Source organism: Medicago truncatula, chromosome 4 (genome assembly GCF_003473485.1).
Source record: "Medicago truncatula cultivar Jemalong A17 chromosome 4, MtrunA17r5.0-ANR, whole genome shotgun sequence".
In the NCBI taxonomy this organism is placed as follows: Eukaryota; Viridiplantae; Streptophyta; class Magnoliopsida; order Fabales; family Fabaceae; genus Medicago; species Medicago truncatula.
In genome coordinates this window covers 57,654,278-57,680,626 of record NC_053045.1, presented here as the reverse complement: position 1 = coordinate 57,680,626, position 26,349 = coordinate 57,654,278, and the positions used below count along the sequence as shown (strand labels likewise).

The following is a 26,349-nucleotide window of genomic DNA, read 5'->3' as shown; positions in this document are numbered from 1 at the left end:
TAATATAGTAAAATCTTCTTTTGAAAAATCTTCCTGGTGGCTAATCATTTCCTTTCACCTAGTGCCGTTCTTTCAATTTTCCTTTTCCCCATATATTTTTTCATGGAATGATTACTTCCTTTCTCCTGGTTATGAGATTTAGGTTCATGGTCGTGGATTGAATACTAAAGCTGCTAGTTTCCTTTTTAACATTTTACTGAATTTTATCATTTATATCTTAGTACTTAAGGCTGCAAGGGAGGGAGGAACATTCATATCTTTCAATAGTGATCAATCTCAAATGCTTTTCAAAAAGGAGGATTAATATAAACTTTGTCTTGTGTTATGACACATTCAAAGTTTTCATATTAAATTAAATAATATTAATTTCTGCTTAACTAATTATCAAACAAATGAAATTTTACCCTAGTTAAAAATGGACATATGCATGGCTGTATAGACCACTCGGCTAAGACAATGAAGCTTGACTCATTAGGGACACGGAATAACATAATAAGAAATTAGTAAGATAAATATTTTTTGTCACATGTCAGAGTGCCTATCATATAAAAAAACCGGTATTTATCAACCAAATGCATGTGAGGAGTGTCTCCTCTTTATAAACTCTTCTCAAGAATCTTATCTATCCGATGTGGAACAAAATCCATCCCTCAAAGCCAACACAATCAAGGTGTTGGAGGCTGCAATGAAGGCTAACCAAAGGCCGCAATTAAGGCGACTAGGGGGACCACAATAAAGACGGAATTTCCAACACTAACTAAAAATATATTAAATACACGAATGCCGGCATATTTTCATTTTACAAAACATGTTGATTCAAATAGGGATAAAATTAATGAACCTATGAAACCACAAACAAAAAATAGAAACATACATGTGTAGCCTTATACAGCTTATGTTATGAGCAAATCAAATAATTCATTCCTTCCAACAAGAATAATTGTATGACACTTATGATTCAACTAAAAAATTGCCATACCAAGGGATATATAGACCTTAAAAGGAGGTTTGAATGGTTGAGTCTCGTAAAGACAGTACATGCAATACAGGCCACCCAGTCTGTGTGATAAAGAACCATTGCTGACCATGTAACCTGCATAGGAATATAAAGGAGTTTCTATATTGAAATAAAAGGTAAAGGCTAAAAGTAAAACCTTTGCAATATGACATAATTATCGAATACAGCTGAATATTAACTAATACATTGTGATTTTTAATTTGTTTGTGCTTTTCAGCATAAAATAAAGCAATTCAACATCTAAATTACCCAGAAAATATTCAGAACTCAAGTTTGCATTTACTATTTATAGATATAAAAATAGCTAAAATCAGAAGTGCATATCCTAGGTAAACATTTACCTATACAATGAGCATACAGAGATTGCATAAAGAAGGCCAAGTTTTTAGAAGGAGAAGCTTCATAAATGTTGAAAACTTCTTAGAAATCCATACTCTTTTCATATCAGCCAAAGTTTTTGACTCATCCATACTCAGTCATTAACCAAAATTGAACAATAAAAATTGATTGTTAATAATTGAATAATAGGAAACAAGTAGGACTGGTTGAAAAATGGTTTTGAATCAAACCAAACCAAACTGGTACAGCTAAAAGAAAAAGAAAAAGAAAAAAAGAAAAAAAAAGTTAATCAAGTTACTGAAACAAGCTGTGTTTCCGTTTAACCAGTTTTTAAAATAGCTTCACCAAAACAACCAAACAGTCTCCTTTCAAACTTTCAAGACTTCACTCACAAGCCCTAATCTTCTTTCAGATAAAGATAGTACAGAAGGATGAGGTATTACCTCTCGATCCTGTACTTTTTGTGACAACTTTATAAATCCATGGTAACAAAAGTAGTGGCTTTCTAAAAACAGTAATTTACTAACAAGTAGCTATTTTACTACAGCCTCGGAATTTGAGAGGGAACAATCAAGTGATGAATTTCATAGTCCTTCCGATGATAAATTTAACATGAAACAATTCTAAAGCTATATTGGTTTTAAACTAAAAACAATGAAGAATACCTGAGTGAATTGAGCTATAAGGTTATCAATGTCCTTGTTTGAAATTATCCATATTCATGGTGAAGAACCGTAATTTGTGAACCATATTCATAGCAGCAAATTGTGAAAAAGGTCAAAACAAAGTACATAGATAAACCTTGAAAAGCAAGAAGAACGTGTTCATTCATTGAATCAAACAGTTAATGTGCAACCGAAGAAGAAGAAGAAGGTGAAATTACCAGTTAGCAGAGAGAATTGAGTAAAAAACAGTGACAAGAGAAGGCAGTGTGACGCCATCACCGCGTGAGCACTTCTGGCTGGCCGCTGCATGAAGAGGTAGCGCCGACGCCATCGCCGTCGCAGGCATGAGGAGAAATTGGTGATTTATAATTTTAACTATTGTACATGAAATAGCCAGTCATAGTGTGGCATGTGGTCCTCATTGCAATTTCATCATCTCCCCCTTGCCATGGCCGCCGAATCCGAACAAGACTCACAGCTAGATATTCGTTCCATATTGCTCATTTCCTTTCTCCTCCTCGACAATGTTTTCTCGCAAGGTTTTTACTAGGTTTAAAGTGCGTGGGTTCTCATCATCTTCTTCTTCTCCCCTCCCGAGGTATCAGTATGGTGGCACCTTGACAGCTGTCCCGTGCCTTCTGGGTTTAGCTTTTCCAAGGTAGCACCTTCAATTTTAATTCTTCAAATGTCGACAAAGAGGCTCTTATTTCAAACAACATTACTCTACCCTCCTTTACCGACGAATACACTGCTACTCGCATGCACAAAATATATACCGGTTCGTTCCTTCCTTTTCCACTCTATTATTCTGTTCTTGTCAAAATTCATCATGTCTAGTACATACATACATACATATATATATATATATATATATATATATATATATATATATATTAGGACTTAGTAATCAAATGTTTCTTTCACTTTTCAAATAATAATGACGCCATAGGAGATCTTCGTGCAGAGTTGACAAACTGTGATATGCCTTTGGTGAAATAAAAAGTTTTCCAACTTTCTAATATCTATATCATATGTACAACTCCAGTATTTAGGAGGAGGTAATTTTGGGTGCGTTTGGTCCCATCAACGACATCGATCTGCTGTTAAGAATAACCAGAAGGATGGTGCCGCAACTCAAAAGCTGCACAATGACAGTAAAAATATGGATAGAACTGCAGATGGAGTTCCCAAAATATTCTCATCCTGTGTTAGCAGTGAGGGTGATGATTTAAAATCATTCCAATCTATGTTTTTTTGGCAAAAGCTTTGTGATTTTCATGATGGTGGCTGATTATGGCTATCATTTTACAAAATAGTCATAATTTTTATTGCCTGCTAGGAATTTCTCATGAAATAATAACTTCATATTATCTTAAATTTAATTAAAAAAAGAACCAAACAACAACTCATCAGACATTGTGGTATTTCAGTACTTTGTTTGGTAATAACGTTTCTAATCGAACGTGTGTCCAGTGTCTGACACTAACATGACACTCATATATGTAATTAAATTCAACTATAATTTTTTTTCTTCAAATTATTAATAATATCAGCGTATCTGTGTTGTTTGTATTGGTGATTCATAGATACTTTGTTATTACAGTATGGGTCAACTGTGTTACAATGTTTAGCTTAGAGACATAAAATCATATGCCGGGCACAAATTGAAGTCGCCCCTAACAAGATTCCAGCAGACAAAGCTAACAACAAAATCTGTCTTGAAACTATGATAGATGCCATCAGTATTACTAACTAGGTGCCCAGAATATTCATTCATGTCACCTTTGACCAGGTGCAGTTGACCATTGACCAATAATATCGATCAATTTATTTTGTCTTTTGCCGACTCTGTACTTAAATTAATTTACATGTACTATAATTTTTTATACACATTATCCGATTAATCCACAACAAAATTGTCACTTTGTTATTATGCTGATTTCTAAAATATCTTTAGAATATATACATTGTGAGATGTGATTGATTTATGTGTACAAAATTTTATACTGATCTATCAAATGATAAATGTTAGTATGTTAATTTTTTTCTTAAGGATATTAATATTTTTTAACTTGCTTGGATATGAACTCTTGACCTAACTATCTTAATTCATTAGTTCAACTAAGTGAGTTACTCATCCTCGCAGCATGTATATATAATTAAATCAACGCATATTCGTTTAAGACTATAAGCTTTGAAGCATTTGATTGAAGTCTTCAGCCTTGGTGGTTTCATGTTTTGCAATTTTTTATTCTTTATAGGTCCATTCTGCTGGTTCTTGTGAGTAACAATACCAAATAGGCAATGCTATGTTATCATCTTTTTTATTCTTCTTATCTTTGAGTTATCCTCTTTCGTGCTTAACCATAGAGATTATTTAAGAATATAGAGCACATTTAAAGATTGTCTCTCTTAAATGAATGATGTGGAAGGCCAAATATTGAATTTTCATGACCGTCCTGAATTTAGGGATATGATCTTATTATAACAGTAAAATGTGTTCTCAAAACAAAAAATACTTACTCTGTCAGAACTTCAAATTATAAGTGTTTTGACACACAAATAAAAAATTAAAGAGAAAAAGATTAAGTTGTATGACTAAATTATTTCTGTTTCTTTTTCATATGTATATGTATCCAATTATTTTTTATTTAAGATAACCGTAAAAGAGGGGGATCTGTGTCTAGATTTTGTTTATGTATTTTTTACTTTGCTCTGTCTCTTGGTGGATTAAATGAATGCATGCAGAGGCACTATATCAGTTGACTCCAATATAAGCAATGCTCCAATATTAGCATTGCTTTTTTGATGAATAAGAAGAGCTAACTCACAGCCACTGAATTGAGAGTGCACATTGACATTTTTACCAACCAATCTATACATTCAACTAATTAATAATTTGCAAGTGGTTGTGTCTTAAGTGAACCACATGTCACATATACAATTTATCGTACGCCAAACACACTCTACCCTACATTTTTGTTTTATTTCTTTATTACATTTTCTTTCTTTGATTGCATTAGAAAAATAAAAATGAGAGTGGATACCACACTTATTCGGAGTGATCACACATGTGTATACCATCTTACTATGTATCTACTTGTTGAATCAATTAAAAGTTTGCTAAGTTCTAAGTTTACTTCCAATTATAATATCATTTTCGGATGATATTTACTTTAGGAAGTTGATTCCACTAAGATCCATTTGTCTTAATCTTAGGCATGGCGGTAAAGTGAGAAGATAACAATTATGGCATGGTTAATGCTGGCCGAAATTTTACCATGATAATAATAATCAAATAGTATTACTAATTAACTAACCTAAACGACTAATCTTTGTGTTTGTAAGTGTGTGTTGATCAAGCAGGAGTAGGGTGTTCATCAGATTGGATAAATAACTTTGAGCTTTCACGAAATGTTATATAATATTATTAATTAAAAATAATTAAGTAATCATTGCTTGTACATTTTCTTTTTCCTTTTTATTTAATAAATTTTCTGAGTTAGGCGGGCATAGGATAATGTCTGTCATTTCTTATGGCTTATAAAAAAAAAGTAATTATTAAAATAATTTAAATAATATTTAAAATTTAAATCAATACGTTCAAACTAAGTGATATTAAGTCAGATTAAACCTTAAACAAACCCGACTGAATCCCTATAGGACGACCTGACATATTCACATTAAACATACGACACAAATGTATTTTTCAACGACCTTTCATAAAATAAAATAAATACTACCTTTATTAATCAATATAATAATTGTTTAAAGAATTCTTCCTTAATAGAAGTTCATTTTTAAATTACTAAAATACTTTGTTTATTTCTTATAAAAATATCTCTAATTAGTTTATTAACTTTTAGTGTCATTTTAAATTAAAATATTAATTAAGCGGTAATTTGGAAACATCCACACATGAAATAGATTTAGTTTAAGATACTATTTTTTAAAATATATGTAAAACTAGCAAATTGTCTGTCTAGCCTTTTGGACCGGTCTTGTTTAGGTGTTATTTTATGCCACTTGGATTGAAGGATAAGGAAGTGTAATGTCGTGATTCTATTGATGAATTTATTGGGAACTCTTGAGTTGGTTTAAGATTTCATTTTGCTTTTGGTGTTTGGTTGGAGGCAGCGGCTTGGATCTTTTAGAATTTGTTGTCTCATATCGTTAACAAATAGAGTTGCAATTCGTAATGGCTCTATTAGTGTGCTCTAGTCAATTAACTAAGCATAATCAAATCCTCCACTAGTAACCTAGTATATTCACAATGTAAGTCATATACATTTTTAATCTAGACCACTACAAGGAAAAAGGGTAGTAAAGTAACATAACTTTGCATGCATGTAATGAAGCTTCACATTCAAAATAACAAGATTAATAGAAAACTTATCTTCATTGACATTTTCAAGCATATCACAATACTTTACATTTTCCTTTTGCCACTCGTCTTTCTTATTCACACTCATTCTCATCTACTCCATCCTTTCTTTTCACTCCTTCCACAATTACTTGTTGTATATACCAAGTTCCTTTGTTACATTTTTAGGTCTTTCCTTTTTAAATTGTCGTTCTCTTTATAGAATCAAATTTTCACATAAACTTATTTTCTAAGTTATATAATTCTTATATTTGCTTAAATTCAATGGATCAAATCAACGAGTGTGACTCAATTAACCGTTGAATTGTTGAATTTGTAGGGGAGGACCACGTTTAAATTATGGCCTAACATATCTTTAGACAAGAACAAAATATTAAGCATCGAAATTTACCATTTTTTATTTATTTTTTCCTTAAAAAAAATGGTGAACCTAATACTTAATATTTTGTTGTGTATGATATCCAATATTAAATATCTAATCATTTAATGTTGAACTATTCTTTTAAAGTAGTTTTTTTGACAAATTTTAAAGTAGTTGAAAATTTTAAATTAGTTGCGTCTAAGAATGCTCCTATATTAATCTCTCCGTGGTCCAAAACAACCGAAGCATTTGGAAATTATCTTTTGACCCAATGTAATTATATTAAATATATGGTATATTAAATTATCATCAAATTTTAATCACATTTTCGTTTTGTTTTTTATTTCTAATGTTTTAAATTTGATATTTAAATAATTTTTGCGTCTAAAGTATCCCGTGAAAATAAGATATATATATATATATATATATATATATTTTGTATCTTTTAGAAATATATAAGATACACCTTTAATAGAGATAGATAGATATTGAGTGCAATAATATAACTCTCACACTCATCAAAACTCCACATCGTTAATTTCTTTAAACATGATGGTGTTATCTTACTGGTGGTTTCACTTAGGTGGATGTTGATATAATAATTTTAACTTTAACAACACGTACCATCAATTTTAATTACTTGCATCTTTAGACCTTTCCAAGGGATATCCTATTTCTTATTGATCTATCTATCCATACTCATTTCAACTGCCTCAAAAGCCATCTCAGCATCCATTATCATTGAAATTAATACAAATCAAAATTAATAATAATTACTTGGGTTAGACTTTGTCTAAAATTTGCAACAAAATTAGTGACTGTGCGTGTATTCCAATTGATTTAGCTGCAGCAGAATCAGACCCCACATTTCCATATCCGACCGGCTTAATTAGCATCATTCACATGTCACATTGAACAAGACATGTACCAGTCACAACATTATAATATACTACTATTAGTATATATTTTTTATACCAAGCGTATTGCGTGTAATTAGGGAGATTAATTTATCGATAATTGAAATTTAAGATGTTGACATCTCCTAACATATTTCTTTTCTACACATCAACGACAGATTGAACTCTCGATCAGACAACTAAAAACTCAAATATATATCATTTGTGTCATACCATGTTAGAACATTATAATTTAATATACCATATATTTATGTGTGACTAGGCGCACTTGTTACACATGTATACATACATCTATGCATATATATAATAGGATTCTGTCTAACCTTAATTGATTGATTCTTCATTCTCAATCCAAAACATTCAAGAGAGGGAAATGATGGATAACAACGTTGGAGGAAGTTCCTTTAGTAATGATGAAAACGGAGGCATAATAAAGGAACAAGATAGGTTGTTACCAATAGCAAATGTTGGGAGGATAATGAAGCAGATATTACCACAGAATGCAAAAATCTCAAAGGAATCAAAGGAAACAATGCAAGAGTGTGTGTCAGAGTTTATAAGCTTTGTGACAAGTGAAGCATCAGAGAAATGCAGGAAGGAAAGGAGAAAGACAGTGAATGGTGATGATATCTGTTGGGCTTTGGGTACACTTGGTTTTGATGATTATGCTGAACCAATGAGAAGGTATTTGCATAGATATAGAGAATTAGAGGTAGATAGAACACCAACTACTACTAATAATATTCAAGATAGAGGAAATTAATTTCTTGTCTTAAGGGCCAAGGTTTTCTTAATGTGTCATGATTCCACAACTAGGAAGTTAATTACTTGTTTTGTTTGTTGTTGATTACTACATCTTAATCTAAATTACATGTACTTTTGTCATTTGTAATCAGCATGCTTTAGTTGATTTGCTGAACTTGAGATCCCTTGACTTTGTATATTTAGAATTGAAAGTGTTGAACTTGTTCACATCAGAGTATATTCATCATCCTGACCTCTTCTTCTACCGAAGTTCACAACAAGACGTATATATCTATCATTTTATCTGAGTTTCTTGGAAAAGAATTCATGAATCATGAATTTGCTAACACTTTCATTTTCATTGGTAAATTCCCAAAAGTCCATATTATTAAACCGTTTGATTTCATCTTAATTAAGTTTCCATGTTCATTACATATAGTTCTAAATTGCAGTTGCGATTACAGCATTACGCTGCAGACTTTCAGAGCCGGCCCAAGGGCCAAGCCACCCAAGCAAGGTTTTTTTTTTTTTTTTTTGGTAGATAGACCAAATAACAAAGCCATTATAAACTGACACACACAAGTAGAGGTACTGGGGTTCGAACCCCGATCATGGCATCCGGCCTAACAATTTCGGCATTTTGCCAGTTGAGCTAGGACTTCTGGATACCCAAGCAAGGGCTTTAAGCCTCAAAATTTTGAGTTGAAAAAGCTTCAAAATAAGTCAATTTAACTATAAATATATAATATGACATACTAATAATTAATATTTAAATAGCTTAGTTAGTCATTTTAAGGCCTCAAATCCTTTTGGTCCTAAGTTCAAATTTTGGATTCAACAAAACTTGATTTATTATGCTTTTAATAAACATTGTGTTATTTTTTTTAATTCCAAAAGACCTCGTTATAAAATTTGTTTTAGACCTCTTGACATGTTAGGCCGGCCCTGCAGACTTTTATATTGCGATAAAATGCAGTCAAATTAATGTAATGATACGGCCACAATTACGAATGTAGTTGCAAAGATTTCTATAATTGTTATGTTGCGTGGTTGTGGATAGCAATTTAAAACCATTACAGATTCTTGTTCATGCTTCTTGTTTTTAATTTTAACTAACTTCATAATATTCAAAGCCTTCATCATCGCCATCACCATTCACCTAAAAAAACAACCGGTATAAAGTCACTTTCTAGATGGTTTCTTCAAACACAGAATTATTAATCAGCAGATATTAATTAGTAGATGTCAAGACATAAGTCCAATATTTTAAGGGATGGGACCACTTTCAACCACATCAACAATTATACTTAGTAGATGTCAACACATAAGTCCAAAACAATGAAGCCAAAAAGTTGGAGCTTACAAGCTCTTTAGATTCATTGTACTAGGTCAAATTTCTGAATGAAAAAGTTAGTTTCCAACATACATATATATTCAAGTGGTATTAAAGAAAGGGAAGCATATAGATTGAGTCATGTACTCATAAAATTAGCTTATGAAATAATGAAAGCATGTATTTATTTACTGTGATGACCTGGTTACTGTGATGAAAGCATGGAGCAATTGTACTTTCTGCTACTATACCCAACAAGGTCTTGCCATGTGTCTAACAGGCATGTGGTTGCCTTAGAATGCACGCATCAAATTTATGTAACACGTGTCAACGTGCCAATGGCATATACAAATTTAGGACTAACCTATGTCAACCAATACATGAATTAAGCAGTAATGTAGTCAATCAATATGTGTAGTAGAAGTAGAGGATGGAAAGAATACCACATTTTATTCCTATCATTGTGTTCTACAACTTTGATTTGATCAAGGTATGATATAGATGGCCTAATTACAGCTCCACACAATATTTCCAAAAATTCAAGACATTTGAATTTTTATTAATATATCTGTTCAAGTGTTTATTATAAGTCATAGTTTATAGCTTTTCAGTATCCTCCGACTCCAAGTGTGTATTATGTGAGGATTGAACTGCAAAATTTTCCATAAAGTTCATCATTAACTTAATGAGCTAAGTCATAGTTATTTAGTTTCCAGCTATAATTCAAATTTGAGGATAAAAGTACCAACTAAACTGTGAAGTCGAGCATTAAAACTGATAAGTTGGGAGAATGACTTAAAGTTTCGATCCTGAGAATGGTAAAAACTTGTTAGCAACTACTAGTATTTAAGAAGATTCTGGATTAGAAGTTAAAATTTCAAAAAGTTACATTAAGGACTTGTCATGGTGGATGATCTTCAAAGTAAGGTACATGGTGGTTGCATAACTACATGAGAATAAAGTAACTATTTGTTCCTAATAACAGTTATAAGATATTGCTTAGACACAATAGCTGATATTGGTGGAAGCAAAACTCAGAGTTCCTCTTATATGAATTAAGGGGTGATTTTCAGCATATATAGGGCAGTGTTTGTAGGTTTAAAGTAATATTATCTGAATTGGTAACAGGGGAAATTCCTTCTGATGATAATGCTTGGGAAGAGCCATAAGTTATTAAGTGAATTCCCTGATTGTGAACATAGCTTTCAACTTCTGAGATATGAATGATTGCATAGTTTGTAAAATTTTGTGTGTGTGGCCTCATAGTTTGTATGATTGATTTTAATTTGAGATATGATATTTATTTACCATTTTAATACTGGAGGCATCACGTTAAAATTTTAAGTAAGGGAAACGAAACATAGCAGCAGATGGTGTGTAAGAGTCAGTCACAAAATGGTACTGCATAAAAGTCCCACATCGGCTAATGAAGAAAGAAACTGATTAGACAGTTGATATAAAACCAGAAGCCAGCCCTTATTCCAACCCATACCTTTCTCGGCCCTTGGCTAAGATCAAGTGCATATCTGTTCTTATTAATATCTGATATGTTACTCAATAGGTCACACGATATTAAATTATCTCTTTTAGATGAAATGTATGAAGGTAATTGGCACACGATTTTTATTACGAAATTATTATTTATAAATTCTTTAACCAATATCATCGGAGCTTTGTTTAACAATTCTTTAATCAATATGACTAGAGTTTCGATTAACAAGACCCCTTTTTTTTTTATTCCGGTTCAATTTACTCCTCCGTTTTGAAACAATTTTTTTTGATTAAAATAATACTTATTTTAAAACGTATATTACAATATTCTAAAAACAATATGTTTACTCTCTGTAATATTAACGATTTATGGTTTACCCTTTTGTAAAAAAAATTGTTTAGATTATAACCTTATAATTTGAAGATTATTTGGTTTTGGACCTTCATGACATCAAATTACAAAATTTAACGTATTTTTGCCCCTTATAATTTGAGAGAATTTCGATTTATCCTCTCCTATATCATCAATTTTGTACATTCAAAATTATGAAAGTCCAAAATGAAAAAATCTTCAAATTACAAGGTTGAAATCTAAATTAAAATTACTAATATTATAGGAGTAAACGTGTATTATCTTGAATGTTTAATGCTAAAGAATACCGATACCAAAATCAAAATCACATTACAGTGTAGGGTTTCACTTCTTTTGCATTTGCGCGCCGTTTTTCTTCTCCTTCATCACTGTCTCCGATTCCGTTAGCCAGGATTCGTTCACCTTTTCTATTTAGATCTTTGAACACTTCCACTTTTTTCCACATTTGCATTCTCAATTCTATTTTCTTGTGAATTTCTTTCGATTGCAGCAGATTTTGGTGGTATTTTTCCCAATTCGTCAAAATGTCAAACATTATCAACTTTGAACAAGGATGGAGTATTATGCAGAAGGGAATCAAGAAGCTCCAGAACATTCTAGAAGGCTTTCCTGAGCCTCATTTCACCTCTGAAGAACACACTTTGCTGTATACGTACGTTTTAGGTTTTTCATTTCCTCATACCATTCTTGAAGCTTTTTCTTTATTTTCGTTTAATTTGGGTTTAATTGATTTTAAAATTGCAATGCAGGACCGTTTACAATATGTGTACTCAAAAGCCGCCTCATGACTATTCTCAGCCACTGTATGAAAAGTATAAGGAAACATTTCAAGATTACATCGTTTCGACAGTGAGTACAAACAACACTGAATGATGTACAAAACCCAATAGTATAGGCATTAACAATACCATGATTAAAATTAATATGATTTTCTTATAAACCCAATAGTATAGGTATTAACATTAGGGTCTTGTTAACGAGTGCCCCCGGGACACTCTGTAAGCATTCCAAATTAAGAAATTATTCTTTATAAAATCAAATAATTCAATTTCCAATGCATTAAATACACATGTTTTTATTAAAAGTTACTATTTAAGGCCCTTAAAGAGTGTCTCGGGACATTCGTTAACATTTCCCTTAACATTAAGATGATTAAAACTAATATGATTGATTTTCTTATCACTAGGTTCTGCCATCGTTGAGAGGAAAGAAAGATGAACTTTTGTTGAGAGAACTGCTCGGAAGATGGTCAATTCACAAAACTATGACCAAGTGTCTCTCTAAGTTTTTTCATTATCTTGATAGATACTTTATAGGAAGACAGCGACTTCCTTCTCTTGAAGAAATTGGCTTGTTGTCCTTCTATGACTTGGTTGGTGATGAGATTTCTTTCAAATGTTACAACTTACACTACAGTTTTACTCCCTAAATTTACTTTATTGTGCTTTCATCTTTTTCCACTTTTTTAACTTTGGTTTTACTTCGATTTATTTAACTCAGGTATATGTTGAGATGCATAGAGAAGTGATGGATGCAATATTAGCTATGGTATTCCATGTTTCCCATTTCTATGTTATTTATAATCAATTTATTTCTCAGTTCATTATAATTATTGATAGGAACTTGTTTGGATTGACAAACCAAGAGATAGTTAGCTCCGTTTGTCAACTATCTAATACTGGTGTTACATTTGCATTGGAGAAAAAGGGGTCACTAGGCCTTAATTTCTTTAATGATGCTTTATGTTTCTGATAGTTATGTACTTGAATAGTAGTAAAACAGGGAACTATGAACTAGCCACGGATTATTTTCAAAATGAACTAGCCATTTAATTATCTTCAAAATGCTTTCCGATTCTCCCATAATAGTCATTTGGTTGATTCTGTGATTTTCAATTTGACTTTTCCTGTAATCGATATTTTATCTTTACTTCCTTGTATTCAGATTGATCGGAAATGGGCAGGAGAGCCTATTGATGAAACCTTGGTTCATAATGCACTGACTTTCTACTCAGAGATTGGAGAAAGCACAGGAAAAAACGATCCAAAACACTTTGCTGAAACAACGATTAAAGAAAATGCAACATTCTATACTATGTCGAGGCTACAAATTGGCTAGCAGGTTTACTATCTATAAATTGAAAGTATAAAAACGATTACTACGTTATTTTTGCTTTTATACTAGGTTCTACGTGGAAAATTGAAAGGATATAAGTCATTTCTACTTTGTTTGAACTTTGAATGTATATATACTTGAACTCGTTTTTAGACAATACATTACCTTTCATATGTTCTGCTCTCCTCTACTGCAGTAGCGAATTAGCCCCCCAAATAGTGGCCAGCTCTATCTCCACAAACACACTAAACATATTGAACCAAATTGTCACATTGTCCTTCAGAAATTACATGCTCTACTTGTTCGCCAAATGCCAATTTTAAGATTTACCAGCTTGCTAACAAGCATGTGAGGGGCATTGTATGGGTTAGTTATTGTTATACAGTTGGGGTAGTTTGATACTATTAGTTTTGTTTTGTATTTTCTGTTTTGCCAATTGTATAAAGACCTTAATCATATTTAATAAAGTATGAAACTCAGTTTATCTCTGTCATATGAAGAGACGAAGTCAGGGCATAAATGAAAGTGTTCTTTTATTTTTTTCTCTCTCATATTAGTCATGGTCATGGCAAATAAGATCACGATATTATCTTGAGTATTAAGATATAGCTTGGAGATCAAGGCAGAAAAAACAAAAAAGAAATAAACAAAATTATAGAATTGCTAGATTCGACCAAAGAACCATGCCCTAACTCGAACCTTGAGCTGACCTATAGTCCTTCCAATCAGCCTCATAAGCTCCAATTCAAGAGTGAGACAAGAAACTTTTGCTTTGTGTTTGCAGAACAACTAAGATTGCACGATGTAATTATTAGATACATACATTTAAAATTTATATTAAAATAAAAGGATTGATACATTTTTACAAAATTAGTGCCTCTAGAGCATGCATGCAATTTGCTGCAGCATAATGAAAACTGTTTTTTCTTTTTTTTTAGTCAGAAACAACTTCTCTTATTTCATCCAAAATTAGAGGCAATCCAATCAGGAGGAGATAAATATGCAGGGGCTAAACTGATATATAGATGCTCAAGCAAGATTATGAGCGACTCTACTAGCCTGTCTCCGTATAAAAGTTAGGTTGTAGCCTCTTTTTAGAAGATATAGGAGTCCTACACCATGAAAGTAAGAATCCGGCTCATTCTCATAATTACAAGGATTGTGCATAGCATTCACAACAGTTTGGAAATCACTCTCAATGTAACATGAACAAACCCCTTGGAAGCTGCAAGCCGAAGTTATAAAAGGAGCACAGTTGCCTCACACTTGGCCACAGTACAGATGGACGGAAACCATGCAGTATGCGCCAAAACAAATTGTCCTTTGTTGTCTCTGAAGCACATATGCCAACACCCAAGCAATTTTAAGCAGAGAAAAGGGGACAATCGATACTGCATTTTAAGTGATCAACTGCTGGTTTCTCTCAGGAATGCAGAGGACGAGATAGGATCATGTTGCAGCCTGGACAAAGTCTGGCTGCACCAGTTGAAATCTCGGACAATATCAGCTGCAAGCTTCATCATTGTAGCATGAAGCTGCAGGTTTATTCTCCCTGTAAAATATGTGAAGTCTGTGTAAACTCTGTGTGTCTATAATGAGATCACAAAGCTTGTATTTATAATGGCTTTACCATAAATACATTGAATGCTTATTTAGTAAGCACTAGCCTAGGAAGTTGAATACTCTAGGAGTTATACAATCAATCTAGGAAGTTGTACAATTAAAGGGATCTAAAGATTCTTAACTTTAACACTCCCAATGACATGCATTACGGCAGCACCATATAATCCATAAAGTGGTCGCAAAGGTTTATTCTCCCAATGACATGACTTACGGCAGCGCCATATAATTCATTATAATTATTGATGGGAGCTTGTTTGGATTTACAAACCAAGAGATAGTTAACTTTGTTTGTCAACTATCTAATACTGGTGTTAAATTTGCATTGGAGAAAAATGGTTTCACTAAGGCTTAATTTCTTTAATGATGTTTTATGTTTCTCTGATAGTTATGTATTTGAATAGTAGTAAAACCAGACATTTAATTATCTTCAAAATGCTGCCATATTCATCAAAATCCATAATAGTCATTTGGTTGAATTTGTGATTTTCATTTGATTTTTCCAGTAATGGATTTTTTTTTATCTTCATTTCATGGTATCCAGATTGATCGGATGCGGGCTGGAGAGCCTATTGATGAAACACTGGTTAACAATGCATTGGCTTTCTACTCAGAGATTGGAGAAAGCACAGGAAAAAACGTTCCAAAACACTTTGCAGAAATAACTAAAGAAAATGCAGCATTCTATACTATGTCGAGGCTACAAATTTGGATAGCAAGTTTTACTATCTTTAAATTGGAAGTATAAAAATGATTGCTACTTTATTTTCGCTTTTATAGTCGATACTAAGTGGAAAATTGAAAGGATAAACATGATTGCTTTGTTTGAATGTATATACATGCACTTGTTTATAAAGAATACATTACCTTTTGTCTGTTCTGCTCTCCTCTACTGCGATAGAAAATTAGCCCGCCACATTGTGGCCAATTCTATCTCCACCAACATACTAAACATAGAAACAAATTGTCACGACGTCCTTGAGAAATTAATTTTCAGAATTGACCAGCTCGGTGATCAGCATGTCTGGCGTATTGGATGGGTTAGTTATTATTATACAGTTGGGGTAGTTTGATATTAGTTATCTCAATTTTTTTTTTTTTAATGGCAAATATCATTAAACACCAACCCCGCAAAACATAAGGTATGGACGAAACAAGATACAAATGGTGCCGCATATAGACGGTACACCAAAACCACAAATCAAAACCCAAATAAAAACCTCCTCCAAACACCCACCAAAAAACACGTCATCACCTAAAATAGACTCCTTCATGACACCGACCACTATTAAAACGATATTCAACCATCCATCTTCACTACTCACCCCCTTAGAAAAACACCCCTCAAAATAAAACTCTCAGTCTTGAACACCAAAGCTGAACCACATCCGCAAAGCTTCTATCCGAAAGATCATTCATCTTCCACCACCTCCCGACCTCCGATCCACCGAAAGAAACCATAAAAAGCCCAAAACCTAAGTATGAAACTCAACTTTTATTTTGTTTTGTATTTTCTGATTTGCCTCTTGTATAAAGATTTTAATCATCATCCAATTAAGTATGAAACTCAATTTATCTCTTTTTGTTACATGTATGAGCAAGGGTCTAAGTGATTCTATCTCTGCCTAAATTAGAAGATATAAGTCTTAAACCAGGAAAGTAAGAAACCTAGCTCATTCTCGTAAGTACAAGGATTGTGGATAGTATTCACAACAATTTGGAAATCACTCTCAAAGGTGACATCAACAAACTGGTTGGAAGCTGCTATCTGAAGCGACATAAGGAGCGCAGTTGCCTCACACCATAGTACAGATAGACGGAAACCATGCAGTTTGAGCCAAAACAAACTGTCCTTGGTCATCTATGAAAGATATGCCAACACATAATCAATTTCAGAAAAGGATTGCAACTTAAGTGATCAACTGCTGGTTTCTCCCAGGACTGCTTTGGACGAGACATGATCATGTTGCAGCCTGGACAAAGTTTGGCTGCACAAGTTGAACTCTCAGACAACATCAGCTGCAAGTTTCATCATTGTAGTAAAATTTGCAGGTTTGTTCTCCCAATGGAATGCATTATGGAAATTGCTTTTCTGACATCAATAACTTCCTAATAACACATCGAAAATACAAAATTGCCCCTGGCAGCAGTTAACTACCGTTGAGGCCAGCGGCAGTTAATTACCGCTGCGTTCGATATGGGAATGCAACAACTTACATTCAACCTTGTTTTTTTTTTATCATTTAACATTTTATCAACATTTTTTTTTATCATAATATTTTTCAACATTTTTTTTTTTTATCATTCAACCTTTTTTCAACATTTTTTTTATCATTCAACATTTTTTTGTACGGTGGTCAACATTTTTTCCACAAACCCCCTATAAATACCCTCCCAACCTTCACCATTTCCTCACACCATCATCTCACATTCTCTCCTCCTCACTCTCTCCCCTATAAATCTCCTTCTTTTTATAGTCTTTGTCTTTTTACCTTTTTGGGGTAAAAAAAAGCCAATTGAGGGGTAAAAAGAGGTCAATCAATTTGGGGTAAAAAGAGATCAACCCTTAGGGTAAACTAAATCTGCTTCTTTTTACCCCAAAAACTTTTTACCGTGGATAAAAAGAATCTTCTTGGGGTATAAAAAGAACCAGAGATTTACCCAAATAAGGTTGCAATCGAAGAGTACATCACTGTGACTAACTGTTAGCCTATATTTTTAAGGCTATCTTAAATGTAGTCAAACTAAGATTGACCTTATAAATCGAAAGAAACAATGTAGTTTTCATATCTAGATATTTGATTGAAGGTTTGACTTGCTGGAAATGCTCGAAGCGTGGATTTCAGTTCAATAGACGGAAAAATATCGAACAGCAGTTTGTTTTTGGATAAGGTCAATCAACATATATCTCCAAGAGACAGATGTTTGATGTTTGAATTTCAAATCGAACAAATATATGCTCTCCGTTTATAGCAGTTGTAGTTTCAAATCTTAATGTAGGTAGTTTTTTCTATTAATATAAATAGTAGTTTTTCCTTAGGGAAAAAGGGTGACAATCCAATCATACACAAAACTTACAATCAAACTATCCGCATTCAAAGAGAGAAACGAGTCACAAGTTGCAATGTATGAACATGTGTACCAATTTACATTCAATCAATGCAATTTAAGTTTGTTTTCTTAATTGTCTTTGCAATTTACTTGTTTATTTCAAGCAATCTTCTTATTTCATCGAAAGTAACTTAGACGGATTTAATTGAGTTACATTCGACAGTTATCTTCGTACTTTTTATAAGTTTTTAAGAATAGTAATAAATTTCTGGAAAATAAACAAACACAATTTGTCCTTAAGATTTACTGGTTGTTCTTGCAAGTAATTAATTTTTAAACGAACGGTTGTTTACCAAAATCGGTGTAAACAAATTGACACGTCCAGTGGAACCTTCTGTGCTTTTTGTTAAGTTTTTTTTTTGAAATTTATTCAATTAATATTGTTGGTTTGTGTTGTGTATGCAATTGAGAAGTAAAAAACAACTTCCTAAAATAACGCGTCCTACAAGTCAATCCTCCGCGACATCAAATGCCGCCAGTGCGTCAGACACAACAACCAACCTACCAGTTTCGCAGGGTTCAATTCCATCTAGTAGTACGGGTGCCAATCCTGCACAAATATCTTCGCATGTACATACAGTGGCTTGTGGACAATTCTGGGTATAATTAATTCCTTAGAATGTTTTTTTATAGATTCCATTTTTTCTTTAATGATTTGAATTTCTCTTCTATCGATTCTCTTCTCTTTTTATTGAATTCCTTTTTTTTTTTTTTTTTTTTATCGATTTCTCTTCTTTTTCTATTATTTCGATTTCTCACCCCTTTTCAATTCTTTTTGTGTTGATTTCCTCTGATTTGCTCTCTCTACCTTTTTGTGTCGATTTTTTTATTTTATGGATTTCAATTTTTCATTCGTTTCTCTTGTCCAAAAAAAAAATCCTTCTTTTCTTTGATGTTGAAGAAAATTAAAAAATATAATTGATTAAAAGGCTAATTTTGTCGGTTAGTATGATAAAGAAAATGTTATCCTTATTGGCATCATGTCATGTCTTATCTCTATTCGGTTTCATATCATATCTTGTCTTTATCATATTTTGACCCTACATGCTCAACTTGTTTGTTGTGCCAATTTTCAGCATTGACCAGCTTGCTGACTAGCATGTTGCGGTATTGATTTTGTAATTTCTGTTTTGTTTTGTATTTTCTTGTGTAAAGATTTTAGCTATCATTTAATAAAGGTATTTTCTTGTATAAAGACCTTAATCGTCGTCGTCATCATCATCGTCATTTAATAAAGGCATAAATGAAAGTGTACCATCGTTTTCCCTCTAAATTTTTAGTCGTGGTAAATAAGATCACTATATTATCTTCAGAATTAAGATATAACTTAGATGTCAAGGAAGAAAAAATAAAAAGAAATGACTAATACCTCAAATTCGTCCTTGAATTTTAAAAAATCGGTCAAATTCGTCCCTGAATTTTGCAAAATAGCTATTTAGTCCCTGAATTTACAAAATGTCAATCAAATCAGTCCTTCCGTTAAGTTGGTCTGTTAACGGAGGTGACGTGTAACGTTAACCTCTTACCAGGCTTACCACGTCATATGTCACGCAAGCAGGGACCAAATTGATTGATTTACAGAAAATTGTCAAGGACCAAATTGATGGATTTTGAGAAAATTGTCAACGGCTCTTTCTTCTCTTTCTCATTAACGACTCTTTCTTCCCCAAGTATATAAATTTGGAACCCTAATGTTATAATTTGTCACCTGGAGTTCAAAATCCCCCAAATTTCTTACATGAATTGATGTCAATGTTCTTCCCCAATTCAAAAAACTTAAAACCCTAATTTTTTTGATTCAATTCAAAATTCAAAAATCGTGGTCATTGTTGAAGATTCGGTGTTCAGAAATGATGGATGGAAGAAATGCAAGGTTGATGGAGAAGCCAAAGGATAGGGGCAGAGAAGAGGTTTGGAGGGCAAGGTTGATGGATAAAGTTGATTGTGTAGGAAGTGAGCTTAGGTTGATTAAGATATTGATAGGAGTATTTTGTTTGATTGAGTTGTTTAAAATATTATTGTATTGTGCCAAGTTCATGTAATGTTGTAATGAAAAGAGGTTGTCAATGAATGAATCAAACCCTTCTGTCAAAATATTTCAATCAAATTGGTCATTGAATTATATGCATATCCATCATATCGATCCTCAAATTAGTGAAAATACCATCAAATAGGTCCTTGAATTTTCACAACAAATATAACTGTGATCCTTGGTGCATACATTTGCTGAACAAAGTAAAAAGTAAAAGACAGACACTTTGATTATAAAAACACAGACATTTGCATACCATCATAAGTCATATATTTGATGTTCATAAGTCATTACATAGCCAAAAAAATAACATTACATAGTCATCAAGTCATCAAATCATTTGATGTTCTTAAGTGATTACATATCCAAAAAAGCATAAACTACAAGTCCAAAAAACATTAATTAAACTAGTCCAAAAGCATAATTTAAACAAGCATCAATGCTTTGGAAATCCTGGAGTTGGGATAAACTCCATGTATTGGGGTTGAGTAGAAGCGGATGACCCGTAATTTGGATTTGGAACTCTAATAACTCCAAGAGCAGTTGGATTTTGTGGAGTAGGACCCCTCATTGATGTTTGTTTATGCATGTCATTTGAAATCACTGGTCCTCTCATGCCATATCTCCTTGTACTCATTCTCTGCAAATAAAATCAATCATATCAACCCTTAAATTATAACAAAATCCATCAAATTAGTCCTCAAATTTTGCCAGTAAGTCTCAAATCGATCCATATTTTTTAGGGGTATAATTGGAAACACAAGAGAAATTACACTGAAAAGTTAAATCTCGAATTTTTACCATTTCCATCAATTTAGTCTTTGTACACGCGGTTGTCTTGTTGACACGTGTACAAGACAACACAACATGCAAGAAGGCACATCATCACCACTAACGGATTTTTTGGACGGAGGGACCATTTTGATGAACGTCTGTAAAATTCAGGGACTAAATAGATATTTCGCAAAATTCATGGACGAATTTAGCCGATTTTTTAAAATTCAATGACGAATTTGAGGTATTAGTAAAAAAGAAATAAACAAAATTCTGAGTTAGCTTGATTCGACCAAGAACCCTCTGCCCTAACTGCTAACCTATAGTCCTTCCAATCAGACTCACAACTCATAAGTAACCATTCAAGAGTGAGAAGAGAAACTCTTGATTTCTGTTTGCAAAATAACGAAGATTACACGATGTAATTATTACGTACATACATTTACAATTTATATTGAAAAAGAAGGATTCATGAATTTTAAAATAAATTAGTGCCTCTAGAGCTTGCGTACAATTTATGTGAAGTTGAAATATACTTTATTTTGCTTTAAAATTATTAAAAAGATAACAAAAAAACAACTGGGATTTGTTTGAGAGAGAGAGTAACTAACAACACGTTAAATCAAGCCCATCGAACCCAATGCATATAAGATGAAGCCCAAGGACAACCGCCCTTTTGTTGCTATAAAACGATCAAAAGGCATAGCTATAGGTTAACTTCGCTTTGCATCAAACAAACTTTCCTACTAGCGATTCTTCTCTACACTCTGCGATTCCAAGGTTCACCCTTCTGCTTCTTTTCATGCGATTCTTCTCAATTCTATTTTCTTCAGTTCTTTGGAAATTCTTTTAATCAATATTTCATTGCAGCTTTCTCAATTCACCAACATGTCAAAGATTATCAACTTTGAAGAAGGATGGGGTTTTATCCAGCAAGGTATCAAGAAACTCAAGAATAATCTAGAAGGCTTTCATGAGACTCAGTTCACTGCTGACGATTACTCGTTGCTATATACGTACGTACGTTTCCCTGAAACAATTATATGCTTCTTTTTGCTTGTTTTCGTTTTAGGTTTAATTCTATATTGCTTTTGTTTTCTTCTTGCAGAACCATCTACCGTATGTGCAGTCAAAAGCTTCCTCATGACTATTCCATGATCCTGTATGACAAGTATAAGGAAGTGTTTGAAGAGTATATCAAATCAACTGTGAGTAACAACGTTAAACATTGATGAAAGTGACTAAAAGTTTTTTCTAAAATTGGTAGAAATTATATTACTTCTTAATTTTGAGTTTTTCATAATATTATAAAGTTTATTTGTTTAATAGAAATTTCTTGTACAGGACCCTGGGTTAAACTTTAATTAATAATTTTAATAATATGCAATAAAAATAATATATATTCAAAAAATTACATTGGCTACATAAGTTAAACTAAGCGTTCTTATGGTTTGTGAATCAACTTCTAGGTCAATCAACATTGACAATTTTTTTTGTAGTTTAGAATCATAACAATTTAATTTTATTAGTAAAAAATAAATAATTTTGTAAGTATAAGCAACGGCAGATTATTATTTAAATTTTAAAGCATTATAAAATCTTTAACGAAGATCGAGCATATATGTAATAACTTTCCAAAGATACAATGTGCTAGTCTATTGGATATATTACTTTTAATAACATGACATGAGGGATCCCTTTCATTTTTGTTCTAAAAATAGTAACAATATATGTTATGATAGCAGAAAAAACAAAAACAAAGTAACGTTGCACCATGTTTTGACTGCAGAGAGTGAAAAACCAGGTTCAAAGAGAAATATTGAGGGGGTTCAACATGTGAAAAGGTATCTTTACATGTGTAAAGATTTGAATCCAGGGGATTCACTTGAACCCCCTCACACAAGAGTGGCTCCGACACTGGATGCTGTGTTAGGAAATTCTAGAAACGTAGGATTGAATCGAAAGGGATGGATTAAATTGGAGAGGGAAGAGATATAATGAAAATTAAAGAGAAAGAGTCCAAAGTTACTTGGGTTTGGTAATATAGAATATCCTTTAAAACCAAATTTTGAAATATAATATATTACTATTTGCTTAATAATAGCTAATCTTTACAAACTGCTATGTAATGACTGTTAGTTTCTTAGCATAGTATAGTTATTAACAATAACATGATTAAAACTAATATGATTTTCTAATCACTAGGTTCTGCCATCATTGAGAGGAAAGAAAGATGAACTTTTGTTGAGAGAACTGGTCCAAAGATGGTCAAATCAGAAAACTATGACCAGGTGTCTCTCAAGGTGTTTTCATTATCTTGATAGATACTTCATCAAAAGAAGAGGGCTTAATTCTCTTGAAGAAACTGCTTTCTTATCCTTCTATAACTTGGTATGTTGGTGATGAGATATTCCTTTGAAATGTTTCATAATCATATTTTGCTTTCCTCTTTTCCACCTTTCTAACTCTGGGTTTACTTCATTTTATTATCTCAGGTATATGTTGAGATGCATCACCAAGTAATGCAGACAATAATAGCTATGGTATTCTCTATTTTCCATTCTACGTTATATATAATCAGTTTATTTCTCAGTTCATTATAATTTATGATGGAAACTTATTTCGAATAACAAACCAAGAGATAGTTAATTTTGTTTGTCAACTATCTAATACTGGTGTTACATTTACATTGGAGAAAAATGGTTTCGCTAATGATTCTTTATGTTTCTCTCATGGTTATGTACTTGAATACTAGTAAAACTAGTCATTTAATTATCTTCAAAAATCCATAATAGTTCATTTGGTTGAGTATGTGATTTTCATTTGATTTTTTTTTTGCGTAATTGAATATTTTTTCTTCATTTTCTGGTACCCAGATTGATCGGAAGCGGGCAGGAGGGCCTATTGATGAAATATTGATTAACAATGCATTGAATTTCTACTCAGAGATTGGAGATAGAACAGGAAAAACTGATCCAAAACACTTTGCGGAAACATTCATTAAAGAAAATGCAGCTATTTATTCTATGTCGAGGCTGCAAATTGAATAGCAAAGTTTACTATCTTAGAATTGAAAGTAAAACGATTGCTAATCTATTTTCCCTTTTATTATACTAGATACTAAGTGAGAAATTGAAAGGATACACATGATTGCTACTTTGCGTGGCCAGATATATTTTACTCGTTTTTAGACAGTAGATTACCTTTCATATATTCTGCTCTCCTCTACTGTGATAACAAGTTGAGAAATTACATGCTCAACTTGTTTGCTGAATGCCAATTTTCAGCATTAACCAGCTTGCCAACTAGCATGTTGGGGTATTGGATGGGTTAGTTATTGTTTTATAGTTTGGGTAATTTGATTTTTGTTATTTGTGTTTTCTGTTCTACCTCTGTTTATTATCATTATTATTTTTGCTAAATAAGGTTCTTCCGTTTTGTATTTTCTTTATAAAGACCTTAATCATCATTTAATAAAGTATGAAACTCGGTTTATCTCATCTCAGTTGTATGAGTGTGTGTTTGGTATGGCGGTGGTGGTGAGAATTGGTTTTGATAGAATTGAGTTTGAGAGAATTGATTTTGGTTAAAAGTGAGTTGGATGTGAATTTATTTATGTTTGGATACACTTGCTTAAAAATGATTCTTATGAATTGATATTGTTTGGATAGTATGTATTAAAATTGATTTTAAGTGTGTAATGACCAAACTATCATTTTAATTATATTTAAAAGTAAATATCTCATTCTCATTAGATAATTATTTCAGCTTATTATAAATTGATTTAATTGTTTTGAAAATTCATTTTAAAATAATATTAATTTATAAGAGTTATTTTTAATAATTTTTTTGTCAATCAAGTGATTTTTAATAGAACATAAGCATGAAAAAATGCAATTAAAAAAATCCAATAAGTGTGCCTCTCTTGTTAAAAAAGTCACGTGGCTCTCACAACTTCACTTCCATTTCTCCATAGCCTTCTACGGTTGCTTCCATTTCAATCTCCTTCCAAATCTTTCACTATTCTTTAACAGTTCCTCATTCTATCATCTTTCAATATTCTTTTACCACTCTAATTCCCTCATCTCTTTCCCAAAATTTTTAATTTTTCATTCTTGTGTTGATTGAAGCTTTCATGGAGATGGAGTGATTTAATTATTCTTCCTCACTCATTTTCGTTTTTCTCCAGATCTGGAAAAATAAGTAGAAAGTGTTCTAGAGAAATAAAAAATTGAAAATTGAGGGGAAAAAATTGGAGCTTGAGAAGCATGGGTAAATAGGGAAAATACATTTGTTAGCTAAAAGCAAATTTCCAACCAAGTTTGAGTTGCCACAGAAGCTATGTTTTCTGGCTTCTTCTAAACCCACGTTTTGGGTTCAAACCTGCATTTTCAGATTTGCTTTTAATTGTATCCAAACATCACAAAAAGTGATAAAGTCACGTTTGAAAGTAGAAACGTGGGTTTGGTGAGCAAAAACGCTCAACCAAACAGACACTATGTTTTCTGGCTTCTTCTAAACCCACGTTTTTGTTGGAACAAAATGTGTTTCACAATGAACCTTATTAAGTTTTGATGATAACAAGGTATTAAAAATTGTCAATTGGTTATTACTAATAATTGTTCAAGTGTACAGGACCAAAGGCTACTCAAGTTATTTCAATAGGTCTTGGAAGAACAATGGAAAGAAAAAGAAATTCTGAGCATCTGAAGAAAACTGCTCCTGAAGCTAAACTGCTCCTGAAGAGATGACGTCATCAGAAGCAGAAAGTCATCAGAAGCAGAAAGTCATCAGAAGCAAAAGTTTTCATCAGAAGCAATATTTTCACCAGAAGCTACATTTGATCCTTTAGTCAAACTGAAGATTCAAAGTTGCTGATTCTCAATTCAGTCTTATCAAAGAAGAATGAAGAATTGAAAGGGAGGTATCAACGGATATATGGATAGCACTGAGCACTTGTCTCTCATTAATAGAGTTGACAAAGTACAAGTGTACAACCACTACCTCCACTACTCTGTTTTCTGTCTACGCTACAAGACAAAACAACAGCCATGCCTGCAGAATTTGTACAC

At 32.5% G+C, this 26,349-nt stretch overlaps 3 protein-coding genes, 1 long non-coding RNA gene and 1 pseudogene across 5 annotated transcripts; 4 read left to right on the top strand and 1 right to left on the bottom strand.

The window, feature by feature from the left end:
• Window positions 1-773: 773 nt before the first annotated feature.
• On the bottom strand, window positions 774-3,367 carry LOC112421157 (uncharacterized). The gene is made up of 3 exons (XR_003011266.2): window positions 2,241-3,367; window positions 2,023-2,158; window positions 774-1,093 (listed from the first exon to the last, which is right to left on the bottom strand). It is a non-coding gene; the product is annotated as an uncharacterized lncRNA (long non-coding RNA).
• Window positions 3,368-7,916: 4,549 nt separating this feature from the next.
• LOC11422870 (nuclear transcription factor Y subunit B-10) lies at window positions 7,917-9,134 on the top strand. The gene is made up of 4 exons (XM_024781772.2): window positions 7,917-8,396; window positions 8,581-8,712; window positions 8,881-8,945; window positions 9,017-9,134. Exons 1-4 carry the CDS (start codon window positions 8,058-8,060, stop codon window positions 9,132-9,134), a joined length of 654 nt encoding a protein of 217 aa, XP_024637540.1. The 5' UTR covers window positions 7,917-8,057.
• Window positions 9,135-11,249: 2,115 nt separating this feature from the next.
• LOC112421443 (uncharacterized) lies at window positions 11,250-11,362 on the top strand (annotated as a pseudogene).
• A 544-nt stretch (window positions 11,363-11,906) lies between these two features.
• LOC11413169 (cullin-1) lies at window positions 11,907-16,231 on the top strand. 2 transcript variants are annotated; one of them, XM_003609597.4, is made up of 6 exons: window positions 11,907-12,277; window positions 12,375-12,474; window positions 12,812-12,997; window positions 13,126-13,173; window positions 13,570-13,746; window positions 15,905-16,231. In XM_003609597.4, the coding sequence occupies exons 1-5, from the start codon at window positions 12,150-12,152 to the stop codon at window positions 13,741-13,743; spliced, it is 636 nt and encodes a 211-aa protein (XP_003609645.2). In that variant the 5' UTR covers window positions 11,907-12,149; the 3' UTR covers window positions 13,744-13,746; window positions 15,905-16,231. The 2 variants fall into 2 exon arrangements, with proteins under 2 accessions (XP_003609645.2, XP_039689893.1); XM_039833959.1 differs by lacking the exon at window positions 15,905-16,231 and adding an exon at window positions 14,679-15,871.
• A 5,640-nt stretch (window positions 16,232-21,871) lies between these two features.
• LOC11409010 (cullin-1) lies at window positions 21,872-24,700 on the top strand. The gene is made up of 6 exons (XM_003609593.4): window positions 21,872-22,057; window positions 22,148-22,293; window positions 22,386-22,485; window positions 23,483-23,668; window positions 23,773-23,820; window positions 24,154-24,700. Exons 2-6 carry the CDS (start codon window positions 22,166-22,168, stop codon window positions 24,325-24,327), a joined length of 636 nt encoding a protein of 211 aa, XP_003609641.1. The 5' UTR covers window positions 21,872-22,057; window positions 22,148-22,165; the 3' UTR covers window positions 24,328-24,700.
• Window positions 24,701-26,349: the final 1,649 nt, after the last annotated feature.

Coding starts and splice junctions, on each gene's coding strand:
- LOC11422870 (XM_024781772.2), top strand. CDS start 8,058: ATGATGGATAACAACGTTGGAGGAAGTTCCTTTAGTAATGATGAAAAC. Junction 8,713..8,880: donor ACCGAAGTTCACAACAAGAC/GTATATATCTAT, acceptor TCTAAATTGCAG/TTGCGATTACAGCATTACGC. Junction 8,946..9,016: donor GGCCAAGCCACCCAAGCAAG/GTTTTTTTTTTT, acceptor ACACAAGTAGAG/GTACTGGGGTTCGAACCCCG.
- LOC11413169 (XM_003609597.4), top strand. CDS start 12,150: ATGTCAAACATTATCAACTTTGAACAAGGATGGAGTATTATGCAGAAG. Junction 12,278..12,374: donor GAACACACTTTGCTGTATAC/GTACGTTTTAGG, acceptor ATTGCAATGCAG/GACCGTTTACAATATGTGTA. Junction 12,998..13,125: donor TGTTGTCCTTCTATGACTTG/GTTGGTGATGAG, acceptor TATTTAACTCAG/GTATATGTTGAGATGCATAG.
- LOC11409010 (XM_003609593.4), top strand. CDS start 22,166: ATGTCAAAGATTATCAACTTTGAAGAAGGATGGGGTTTTATCCAGCAA. Junction 22,294..22,385: donor GATTACTCGTTGCTATATAC/GTACGTACGTTT, acceptor TTCTTCTTGCAG/AACCATCTACCGTATGTGCA. Junction 23,669..23,772: donor TCTTATCCTTCTATAACTTG/GTATGTTGGTGA, acceptor TTATTATCTCAG/GTATATGTTGAGATGCATCA.